Raw genomic sequence first — 12498 nt, 5'->3', positions numbered from 1 at the left:
CACCAGAGAAGAATATGAAACAATAGTCAGTCTGCACCATTTAAACAAAAGACACTAAACATAAAATGAGTGAATAAAAGCTATTACTTGAAACATAGAGATTCTCTTGTCAAGCTCTCTAAAATACCCAGTGATTTGGTCAGAAAGAGTTTCCATTTTCATTAGAAGAAGATACTACTGTGCATTGTATAAGCTCCATATGTAGCTAATATCTGCTGTAGGATCACACCGAGAATATGTGTCACAGGTCAGAGATCTTTTACACCACCTACATTTTAAGAGACAAGCGAGAAAAAAGAAATGTGAGAAGGAAAAAAAAAAATTGCATTTCTGTCCCCCAGTTTTCCTTCTCTCAGTCTTAGCATCCTGACAGAAATTAATTTCCATAGGAAGGGAATTGCAGTGTTTGTAAAGCAATCCTCTAGGATTTATTGATCTTTAAAAAAAATCTCATTAAGCAGAATAAGGAGAATTTACAACAGGTATGGGAAAACAAAACAATCTCTTGGGATCTTCACCAGGCCGAAACAGGATTAGCTTTGTAGTTTCTGTAATCTTCCTCACAGAAGAATGCTAATTCGGTTTCATTTGCTAGAAGAGATGAAAAATAAAATATTTAGCACACCAGGAAAAGAACCACCCAACAACCGAATAGTTAGACTCTTAGAAGGCAATTGGTGATTTTTTGGTCAAAGGCAATTACAAATCACCACATTCAGAGTTGTGGGGTTTTTTGTTTGTCTGTTTTTTAAGAATCTAGCACTAAAGATGTAGTTTAACCTTGTTAGAACAAGAACCTGAACATAAAGAAGTAAATACATACACAAGACCCCTCAAGATTTGTTTAACACAAAGACTACAGAACTGTTTATATAAGCATTCAACAAATTAAGTGACATTTGTGCATCTTAGAATGCTAGAAAAATAATGAAGCATGATTTTCTCTCTTTTTTGCCCATCTTTCTGTTAGGAAAGGGGAAAAGAAACTATTTTTTTTTCCATGAAATTAGCCTGTAGGTATAATAATTTAATACTTAGAGGATCAGTAGAATATTTTACAGATCACTTTACATTCTCCCTCATGACCCATCAAAATATGTGTCTGAAGAAGTTAATTTTTTGCCCTGCTGATGATTAATTCATGAGGCTTCAACAATATGCAAAGTGAAAGACACAAATTGGCTTCTCCAGCAATACCTTCAAATACCTCTAATTATTCACAGGGGATATGGCAGTGCTAAAGGACCCACAAAGGTTCAGAGCAGTCACAATTCTTTCAACCCAGTAGGTCAAGGACTTCCTCTTCTAAAACAATAAGTCAGCAACATTACTAATTCAGAACAGAGACAAGTCTGATGGAAAGCCTTCACAATTATTAAACATGGAATTCTTTAAGGTGCTGAGCCAATAAGATCCACATTCGTTTTTTAAATTAAACCTGAAGTTAATGAAGTCTGCCTGTCTGCTTAAAAAAAAAAAAAAAAAAAAAAAAGTAGGAGATTCTCAAATCTCAACTAGAAAACAGATAAGGCTGTTTGCAGTGAATGCTGAACACTTTATTAACATATATCCTGCTCTGAAAACAGGCGAGCATTAACTTTGCTGACTAGATAATAGCTGTAATAATCACCACCACAGAGGCTTTCCTGAGGATACTTATCTAATGTCCTCATAATTTATAACTCTCAGGCCCAACCCTGTGAAGTGCCAAGGGCAATCAACTGCAGCTTAGGAGAAAAACGTTCTGCATGTCTCAGAATTTCCCAGATTTTCTAGAGGAAATTCTGTTTTATTCTCTTAAATCTTGTCCAAACTAGATATTAAAAAAAAATAAAAAATAAGGCAGTGGAAGATTTCAAATCTTACTGATTTAAATGAAAACATACAAAATGAGGACTAACAGTATCATGCTTCACTTCCTTCATATAATATTTTCCAGTTCTGGAGGGAAAAGGGGGACTTTTCAGAGATTTTCCTACAAAGATTCCTTTCCTAATAGCTAATTTTCATATCAAGATATGCTGGAACACAGCAAAATTCAAAATGGTATAATGGCATGCTGCATTTTTCAAAGTAAGAGTTTTTCTTTTCTATGATAAATGCCAACTACACAGCAATGACTAACTGCTGTTAGTTATTTTGAAAAATTACAGAGTGGCTTTAAACTGTTTTCTGCCCTGATTAAGCCATCCCTCTCTTTGTACAGAGAAATAGAGCAGTCTAGTTTATTCCAATTTGCCTTCACTATAATATTTACTCTAACGTTTAGACACCTTTCCTGAGATTGCATTCAACTGTTTCACTGCTGGAGCTACAAACCCGGTTTAACAGAGGGATAATATATTTACAAATACTCAGCAATGCCGTTTTGAATGAGGGCAGTGCTGGACAATACCAAACTCTAATTCGGCATTTGGCATTGTCATCAGGCCCTTCCCTAAACTGTGTTGCCTCTTAAATCTTAAGCAGATAAGAATCATGCTTAAATGAATCTTCTGCTAACTAAATTACAAATCTATAGGACTTGACTGCCAATAATCCTCCTTCCTGAGGAACCATTTTTCTTCCAGATAAAAAGGCCTGGTTTAGTAGGAAAAGCCAGAGAATAACTATTATTCATATTATAGGAGTGCCCCAAAACCTTTAGGAAGGACAATCGCAGCAGACCCAGGAGAAAAACATTAAGAGACAGTCCTCACCCCAACTCAGTTAAACCCCAAAAGCAATGGCAGGGAATTTGCAACAAGGAAAAGGACAGAAACAGAAAAAAAGAAAAAAAAAACCCACACAAGTCCCCTTCCCTCCCCCCTAAAAAAATAAGCTTATTTCTGTTTGCTGTGGCCACAAAAGGGGGTTGCTTAGAAGAACATAATAGAGCATAACCAAGAACATTGAGGTGGTATCTTCTAACAGAGAGTTAAGTAGTCCACCTGGCCAACGGCAGAAGCTCCACTGCTTGAAACATGTTAGGTTAGATGAAACAAAAGAGCTAAGGAACCCAGGAGAAAGAAAAACCATTCGCTGGCTGGGATAAATCCGAGGGCAGCAAAAACAGGAAGGAGCTTTCTCGGCGACACCCCTGCATGGAGAGCGCAGTAGCTGTGCATTACAGCTAGGCAAATCACATTCAAACGAGCAAGTGTCCGTACCAAGGCAGAACACAACTACATCCCTGAGGTACCTGCTGCCACAAAGTCGTTCAGCCACATTTATGAGGAGCCCAAAGGACCGTGATGGTCCCCCAAAGCCAGGGACCATCAATTTTAGCATGACAGACATTTCTTTACATTATTACCAAAAGACATGCCTTATATGCATCCCACTGTCAAAATGTGAGAAATCCGGTCAAGTTTCAGCTCTACGCTACGTTCAGCACATTCTCTAAACGATACTGCTTGAGCTTTCCCAAGCAGTCCAACTATTAGGCACAGTATGTTGCACATTAAACAAATCTAAGCTTATTTCATTATTACATGCTGGTTCCACTACTTAAATTTCTAACCAAAACATCAGTCTAAATGTTACTTATAAGACCAAGCAGACATGGTACTAATAACCTCTCTGTCAATCATTTAAAATTACTCTCAGCAGAATTATAAGCATACCTTCTAAAAATCACAATTTGCATTCTGAACATTTGGAGTGCAGATACCTGCTGCCCTCAGTCCAATGATCTGAATGTACATTATCCCCCCTTCCTCCCTGAATAATTATCAGGTAGTGTAAAGAGCATCAGGAATAGCATTTACTTTTCAGCAAGCTATCCAAACATAATCAGCCAGTGATCAGTTTAATGACAACCGCAAGGAACAGCGCCTTCAGTCAATACAAATTGCACTCCTACCTACTCCAGCTGCTTTCAGCGTGCTTTCTTCTTTCAAAATGAGTTTGTCATCATCTTCCAAACACACTACAAGTTCATTGGTCTACAGATTAGAGAACCAGAATACAAAGATAAGAATAGGGTTTACTGTCTCTTCTCCAGTCTTGTTTTACAGTGCAGAGATCTGCCTGCATTAATGCATACAAAACAGGAAGAATACAGATAATAACCATACCTTAGACTTGTGTGCTTGGTGAATAATCTTCATTGTATCTGAAAGAAAATACAATGTTTTCCTCAAATCAGGCTTATTTGGTACATGACACTGAAAATTGTACTTGGGGAAGGAGAGAGAAGCAGAGTAAGGTTCAATTTTTTTTTTAAATAATTTTATGTACTCAGTCTTAAAAAAAAAGGGGGGGAAATCTTTATTTCTTAGTCCTGCAGCCACAGTCTTTGACCAGACTGCATGGCATACAATCCAACCTTAAGGTACCACATCGTACTAGGTTTCTGTCTGTTAGCTGAATTACAATAACTAAATGACCATCCTGACTCCCAGACAAAGCACATGAATTTAAATGTCAGTTAGGGTGTTTTAACCAAACAGGTTTTATCCATGCAATTGGGGCAGGACAAACAACGTTCATTCACTGTCAACTACTATTGTTAAGTTGATAATCAGCAACTGTTAAAACCCAGTAACTTGACCACTTCAGATCATTCCTTGAAATTATCCTTCTCCTGAATCAGCACCCATGGTAGAAATTAAGCTATACAAAGAAGTAAAAAAATCACTGACTTCCCAAAGGCTATGTGGGCCTGGTTTTGTTAGCAGAAAGGAAAAAGTGGGGAAAAGAATGTGGTAACTAAAGCAAACTGCTGAGTGACAACATGCAGAGGAAACGGAAATCCAAAGATGTCCATGCAGCAGTAAAAAAAATACCAAAGCATTTAAGTTTGAGCAAATTCAGAATAACACACTGATCCCTTCTCAGCAAAGAAGCAAGAAACAGTGCTGTTTGGCTGCCCGTTTTCTGTTCTAGTTTTGTGTTGTGCTTTAATAGAACACTACATACTGAAAAAGTCTGGTAAGAGAAGGGTGCAAGGAAGTTAAATGCAGGCTAAAACAACTTTCAAACAATGGAGAGCAAGTATCCAGATGGTCAGAATAAGAGATCACATTCCCATTCAGAGGTTTGCTTCTATACCTTTAATTCACAAAGAGGTACCACTTCAGCCCATATTGAACATTATTTTATTTAGAACACTACAGATGGTCAAAACTACCCCACATTCCCACTGAAAAGGCATCGCTAGTATGCAATGCAAGTTGCAGAATTACCCACATCTCCTTTAGAAGCAAGACACGAAATGGCAATCACCAGGATCTTGCATAGAAGCATTGCCAAAAGGCCAAGCAATCACAGCAAAAAACTTCCTGCAATCATGAAACCTTTCTACCACTGTGAATGCAATCCAGCCTCTGCCTGGTAGTTTTAAGGTTCTAGATCTGCTTTGCCCCATCCCTTTTTTCTGGTCTTTTGTCATTCTGTGAACTGTTGTCTCAGTTTTACTTGTTCACATCCAGCTGTTTACATCTTCATTCGAGCTATTAAATGGCTTCTCTCTAACTCCATTAGCGAGATGAAGCTGCAGCCTCTTCCCATCCTAGCTGAAGCCTTACATCCTCTCAACTGCCTTTGCTATTTCATCCCAATCTAGTCCCACTCAATTACATTCCCAGATCTTTACATTGCATTTTCTAGTAACAGATCTTCCGCAACAATAGACAAGAAATCACTTTTTAAGACTGATTGTGTTGAGTATCTACCATATTGCTCCATATTTATGGAGAAAAATGGAAAAGCTACTTATAAGACAAGATAGCACCCAGGCTGCCCTCATCAGCGAAAAGGAGGCAATGACAGGGTAGAGAAGACGACAGCCTGGGAAGAGTTCTAGAGCCAAGGACAAGAATGGTGCATGCAAAGAAATGAAGATTTGAAAGTCACAAGATGCGAGTCAGTCAGAGCAATAAGCCAAGAGCAAAAACCAGAGCCTGAGAACAAAGTGGTGCTGGATTCTGGAGAGAAGGAAACCAAAGCAGGTTAGGTGAGAGACAGCCAGGTCCAACTGAGATTTCTGGCAGTGTTAAACAAAGGAGAAAGAAAAATGTGACTCTTAATAGTACTGTTCATCCACAAGTCTCACTGCCTTCTCATCACCAAAATGCAAAAAACAAAACAAAACAGTAGAGCGTACAAGAGATGCCAAGAACATGAATCTGAATGATTCAAAGCCTCAGGGGAAGTTCAGAACTTGGGTTTCATTTTTCTGTGTGAAAATTCAGCACAGCTGGCACCACTCCACTAAAAGCAGGCCTCCACTAACTGGTGTAACAGGTTTTAAACGTCTGCACCACTGTTTTTCACCCACACTATGCCCAGCCCTAGCAGAGCAATCAGGTGCTCAGCCACAACAGACGCCTTAGGCAAAACTAAGCACATGCTCCAAGTGATGAAAGAACTAGCAGCAGGGAGAGGCAGCATCAGGAATACAACTGACAGCACAGGACTCCCTCATCTAGCCAAAGCTATGGATAATGGGGGGAGGAAGGGCACCTCCAAATTCAAAGTTACAGTTCTCTAGATTTGTAAGACTTTAAGCAATAGACAGATAGACAGATAGATATAGATATACCGATATATAAAAAGTTCAAGTCCTTGCCACTGACACATTGTAAATCTTAATCTATAACTCTTTTCCTGTTTTTATTTAGCATTGTCTGGTTCACCAGCAGCATGAACACAGAATGAGATGCCTGGCTCTTTTTATTTGATTTTACTTTTTTTAATAGGCAAGTAGAGTCAATCACCATTCACATGCATTAAATAGGTTCCTCATTCAGTTTCTGGAATCACTGTGGAGGAAGGAGCTCACTGACTCCACCAAGAACATGGGAGACAGAAGATCACCTGCAGCAAACCCCAGAGCGAACTTTCAGAATAGCCAAGTTTAAGAGGAGGCGAGCCACCAAAAATATATGTTATTGACCATCCAAGTTACCAAATTCCAAGAAAGGAATAAATTTAGTCCATCTAAAAAGCATTTTTTGTCCCAAACAGGAGGAACTGCACCTGTTCAATCCAAGCTTCACAAAAAGGAAATATACACAAGGCTTTACGTTAGAGGATAAATTCAGCCTAACTTTTACATCAGGCTACTTTATTCTGTCAACTTGTATTTAAGAGCTTTCCTATTTACTTTGAGCATTGTTCCCCTCCTCCTCTTATATTGGGTTAATTATTTAAGCATCTCCAGTCTTAAGCATTTTCCATTTACTGCATTCAGCTCCTGCTTTGCCATCCTTTCTGACCTCGCAATTAGTAAATAGACACTGAAATATATAAACACAAAGAGAAAAACAATTCCAAAGTATTTGAGGTCACAAGCTGCTCTGTAGCACTTACAGAACAGAGTTAAAAGGCACTTACAAAAGCAATAAAAAATTAATACCAAAATCCACCAATGCCAATTAGCAAAAGAATGCATAATGTGCAGCCTATTTCAAAGATTAATACAAAAGTCCAAAATAATGGTCAGGGTTTTAGGTATGATCCCAGTGGCACAACCCCTGCTACAGGTGCAGAATACAGAGCTGCAAATTTAGGCAGGCAGCGCAACTGGCATGAGGATACTAGTCAAGAATTCTAATTGTTGCTTTCTAAACTGTACAAAAACTGGTATAAAATACTACGTCCACATTTTGCAGGGGGGAAAAAAAAAAAAAAGAACACACACCTACCATACTTGTAATTTTTAAAAGGAGGAGGAAGTCCTGTTCTTGAAGGCACATCTATTAAAATAAAAGCACCACATTAAAACAAAGTTCTCTCCCCACCCACTCCCCACCCAATAATACACAGGAGTTCAGTGCATGCATTCTGGACCGTCACATCAAAAGAAATTCTGAAAACAGGAGACTCGTTTGAGCACTTGTACTGCAACACTAAGCTAATATTGCCTCATGCTCTAGTCATGGTCAAGCACCGCCCCAAAAACTAAAATATCCTTGCTCCCATTAACCAAAATGTGACAAAGGGACATATTCACAAAGAGCTGCAAAACTCCAGAAGGCGAAAACACTCCAGAAGATGTGGCAAGGTGATAACAGGCTGATGAGCCCAGATAGTGCTTCTGGGACTCAACAAATAAAAGTCTGACCGGGGAATTTGGAACTCCCTGAGCCCATTGGCTGGTCCAAGCCGTTCCCCTGCAGAAACCATGCCCTGGTTCCTGCAAGCTCGCCTGGTATCCGTGGCTCCCTACGTACTTGCACACCTAGATAATAACCCTAGCTCAGTATTATTGGATAGCTGGGTTTATTGTTACTTTGACTGGAATCATAACACTATCTGTTTGCCTTTGTTATTTTGCTGTAATTTCACAGTTAACTAGTTAGCCTTAAACTGCTGGCCTCAGTGTGTCTGTTATCACATCCCGAACCAATATTGCAACTAAATCTTCCATACAGCACCGAAGACAAACACAACCTTTGGCTCCGATACTACAGTTACTCCATATCAGCTTAACTTCACTTGACCGGGCAGTCCCAGTGAACCTAACTACCCATGAGGACAGCGAGTAAATGCAATCAGGATATGACCATGGGGCTCTGATCCTCCAGAAATCTGACAAGAACATCCTGTTAATGGTCTTTACAGTCTGAAGTCCAGCATCTCTCACTACCTTATACAAACAGCACCACGACAACTATCATTCATAACTGGACTGTTCTGTAAACACAGCCATGGTTTTGTGACTGTTTTACACAGTCACAAAAAGGAAGCCAAATTGCAGAAAATTAACTCTTTAACAGCATGCAGGACAGAGCCCATAAGCAACTGCAAGAACAATGACACCTTCCCTGGTGCCTGTGTCCCCAGTGACATCTGGGGATTTATCCTGGGTCTTGGAAGGCCTAGCCACTTCTGGGGTGCTCAGCACTGAGACAGCTGAAACCATAATTTCATCAGTAGTTTAAAAATTTGTCTCAAATTCCTCCTTCCAAACAGATTGCAGGAAAAGAAAGAACACAGCTTTTGGACCAGGAACAGCAATGTCCATGTGCGGAATGATGTTCCAAAAAGCCTTCCTCAAACACTAGCTTTGTCTCAAGTAACAGAAAATTGCAATACTGCACACATCAAAAGCAAGTTTCTTAGCATTGTTTTTCATGTTATTCTTCATAACAGAAGCAGTGCCATGTGTTCTGAAAGTGTCTGTAGTTTTCCAAAGATTTCCTAAGATCTAGCCATGCCTATTACTCTCTAGAATTATGGAAGCTGCAGAAGACACGATACAGCTGTGAGGCCCAGGGCAATGTCTCAGAAGTTGCTCAAATGTGATCAACTGTAACAGTTCAAGACTTGTTTAAGCTGACATCATGCAAAGAATCAAACACTGTTGCTCTGCACCTCTGAATGTCTCCATTTAGGCGCATAGAAATACATTTGCAAGACTAGTGTAACACCCTACCTACACTGCAGCTGCGTGGGCTGGTCTACATCAATTAACCTGTAGCAACACTGTCACATTTAACTGTGCTTCTAAAATGTGAGGCCCATAGATGAGTAAAGTCGCACCACAAAGCTCAAGACGGAGACAGACACTCAGAAGAAAACATGCATTGTGAGACTTCACAGTGTCAAAAACAACTTTTCAAGATCCTCTCTCTTTTTACAAATAACCAACAACAGCCTTTATTTGCAACATTCCACATACTGGTGCGGTTCCTAAGCATCAAGGGCTCTCCAAATTCTATTAATTTACTCCTGCCAACTTCTGAATAGCTGCCTGACAGCACTGCCCAAGGAGTCTGAGGCACTGAGCCAAATGCAGCACAGCCCTTGTCTCATTTCAGCTAAACATGGGGATTCGGGCAGGGGGAGCAGTCTCGACACAAATTTAGGCACGGCACACAGACCGTGGAAGCTCTTATAAACACCAGTCCTCTCATCCGAGAGAGGTGCGTACACAGGGGATGCAAATACAGATCTGGCATCTCTAGCAAAGCCACTGATTTTTCCCATTCATTTGCTCCCCTCCACTTTCTTTGGCAGGGACAGCAACATACGGGACCGAAGCAAATGAATAAGGGCACAGCCCCTTACCCTTCCGTACAAAAGTAATGAACTGCTTTACTGTCTGATCCAAATTAACTCCATGATACACCACTGGTCTGAAATTCCGGTGCTCAAAAGAGCGAACAAGACGAACTGTGATGGTTGAGCTTTCTGTTGACATGAGAATTAATTGTGAATAACCTGGAAAACATTAAAGAGAGTAATTATTGACTTTCCTCTATGTATGAGTCCAGCTAGAAAACACAGTACAGGTAGGACTCATTCAAAGATTAAAACATGGTGATATATTAAATAGCATTATGTCTTTCAGGCCTTCACTTTTCCTGTTTCTACAGGAGAGATAGCAGGATCTCAAAACAAACAGGGTTACCTAGGATATTATTGATACCAAACACCAAACACCAATTTTCTATTGATTAGAATGGCTCAGCACAGAACACAGCACCAGAATGTTTATATAAACAGACAAAAATGATATGGATAAATGCAAATATGTCTTTTGGTTTTTAAGTGACTGAAAATTTTACCTGCTATATGAGTAAAATTTTGCTCTAAAAGACTATAATAACATGAACAAAAACAAAATATTTTTAATATATTGTAGAGGGTACAATACCCTGAAAAATGACTAAGCTGTTACACAACACTCATTTTTATCATATTAAAGAAAATAAAAAATTTTCCCCCCACAAACATACAAATAATTCTCCTGGTATACTATTATACAATTTAGGGTTTAAATTTATAATGCATGTATCTAGAATAGCTCTACAAGGCTTATAATATTTTACCAGAGAGCAGAACCTAAAATGGAATAGTCTTATCAGCCTAAGTCCCTCTTTAAACAAACCCACACATTCTTTGTTCAGTTAGGCTCTTTCTCAGCGCAGGAAAATGAGCTATTACCCTGACAATCTTTTGGTGCTGGGTATTCCTCAACAATCTGGTTTTCTGTTGATGGACTAACTGTTGTGGCTGCCACAGCAATAAGGAAAGAAGACAGCCTAAGTGCTAGAACATCCGTCAGGAGCACAGCACCACCTCTGCATCTCTTATCCTTTTGCAGCCATTTTAATCACTGCTTACAGTCCTTCAGAGGATTCTCTCCCCCATTCGTCCCTTTATTTGTTTTTTTTTTTGTCCCCGCCCCCCCTCCTTTTTTTCAAAAGCAAGCAGGGTCATCATGCAGGTATCCAGGTACCTCCCCGTCTTTAATGTATTGTCCTAGCTGTACAGGAATATTTTTTTCAAATAATTTCTGCAGAATGGAGACACAGACAGCAATGATAGGCTACTGACTTTTACATCTGTAATCCCTTTTGTTAATAATTCACAGCACTTTAATTCCATCTCTATTGTATATAAGATATACTACACAGGTAAAAGATGTCCATGAAGAAAAGTATACTCTTCTGCATCGTAAAATAACTGGATTTAAATTAAATGAAGAAGGTAGATATTTTCCTGATCTTATTCCACATGGGATCAAGATCTGGAGGGCATAGTTAAAAAAAAAAAAAAAAAAGACGGTGTTCAAATTCACTCCTTCCTAAGCAGTGTGAAAGAACATTATAGGAATTCAGATTTGGGGGGTATAGAAATGAGAATCAATAATTTTCTCTCTTACTGTACAAATCCGACAGACTGATTTAATCTAGGGCTGGGACCAGACACTATGCTGCACTTCCTCAGGGGTACAACATGCAAGATCCTTCTCAGGGAACTGCCCAAATCATAGACACTGCCGGTCAGTGCCCCTTCTAAGCAGACACGCTTTCCCGGGCCTGCACTGGTAGGTCACAGCTTGTGAGGAAAGGGACTTTGTCACACAACCAACTTGAAGTCAGGAAGTCCAGACGCAGCAGGACAAGGCTTCCTTGCAGAACGCGAGCCCTTCCAGAGTCCTCAGCCCTCCACTGTCCTCATCAGCAAAACAGAAGCTTCATCGGCCTCACAAAAAAACATGAAAATCCTTAATTTCAGAAGGCATTCGAGATCCTTGACTGGAAGGTCCTACACTGAGGCAACCACCACCCTGCAGTTGCGAAAGGGAGGACGCCTGCCCCCAGGAGCTACCTACGCAGGGTCTCGGCTCCAGGGAAGGGCAGAAAGGGCCTTCTGCTCTCCCCCTTCAGGGATGGCTACCAAGGGCACCCCCCCGCCTCCCCAGAGCAGCGCCTCCCTCACTCCAGCCCCCCCAGGGCAGGGCCTCCCTCACCCCAACCCACTCCCACCTCGGGCAGCGCCTCCCCAGCTCCCCCACCACCCCCCCAGGGCAGAGCCTCGCTCATCTCAGCCCCCCCTCAGCCTCCTTCGCCCCAGCCCCTCCCAGCAGGGAAACGTTAACGGCTCCAAGCCTTACTACAAGCTCCCCAGCCGGCACTTCCGGGTGTCTCCCATCGCTCCGCCCCGCGTAGCCCCGCCAACCAAATCCCTCCCCTCCCCGCCCTCCGTCCCCCCCGCCAGGCCGAGAGATTGGCTGCGGGGCGCGCTGTCCCCGCCCCCTCCCCGCGCCTCCAATCCGCG

The 12498-nt window shown here is 40.9% G+C and overlaps 1 protein-coding gene across 2 annotated transcripts; it reads right to left on the bottom strand.

Moving 5' to 3' along the window:
* Positions 1–402: 402 nt before the first annotated feature.
* C6H2orf76 (chromosome 6 C2orf76 homolog) lies at positions 403–12385 on the bottom strand. Of its 2 annotated transcripts, none has more exons than XM_067299344.1 (7): positions 12335–12385; positions 11810–11922; positions 10000–10152; positions 7632–7682; positions 4059–4096; positions 3845–3926; positions 403–591 (listed from the first exon to the last, which is right to left on the bottom strand). In XM_067299344.1, exons 3-7 carry the CDS (start codon positions 10130–10132, stop codon positions 515–517), a joined length of 381 nt encoding a protein of 126 aa, XP_067155445.1. In that variant the 5' UTR covers positions 10133–10152; positions 11810–11922; positions 12335–12385; the 3' UTR covers positions 403–514. The 2 variants fall into 2 exon arrangements, with proteins under 2 accessions (XP_067155445.1, XP_013815194.1); XM_013959740.2 differs by having other exon boundaries at positions 7628–7682; positions 10010–10152.
* Positions 12386–12498: the final 113 nt, after the last annotated feature.

Source organism: Apteryx mantelli, chromosome 6 (genome assembly GCF_036417845.1).
Source record: "Apteryx mantelli isolate bAptMan1 chromosome 6, bAptMan1.hap1, whole genome shotgun sequence".
NCBI classification, from domain to species: Eukaryota; Metazoa; Chordata; class Aves; order Apterygiformes; family Apterygidae; genus Apteryx; species Apteryx mantelli.
The sequence above is the reverse complement of the archived record's forward strand: the minus strand, read 5'-3'. Positions and strand labels throughout refer to the sequence as shown.

Bases quoted from the DNA above. Each gene is read 5' to 3' on its own strand.
- C6H2orf76 (XM_067299344.1), bottom strand. From the start codon at position 10,132: ATGTCAACAGAAAGCTCAACCATCACAGTTCGTCTTGTTCGCTCTTTT. The intron at 4,097-7,631 runs GTAGGTGTGTGT...ATTTTCTTTCAG, and splicing joins TTTTAAAAATTACAAGTATG to ATACAATGAAGATTATTCAC. The intron at 3,927-4,058 runs GTATGGTTATTA...TCTAATCTGTAG, and splicing joins ACCAAGCACACAAGTCTAAG to ACCAATGAACTTGTAGTGTG.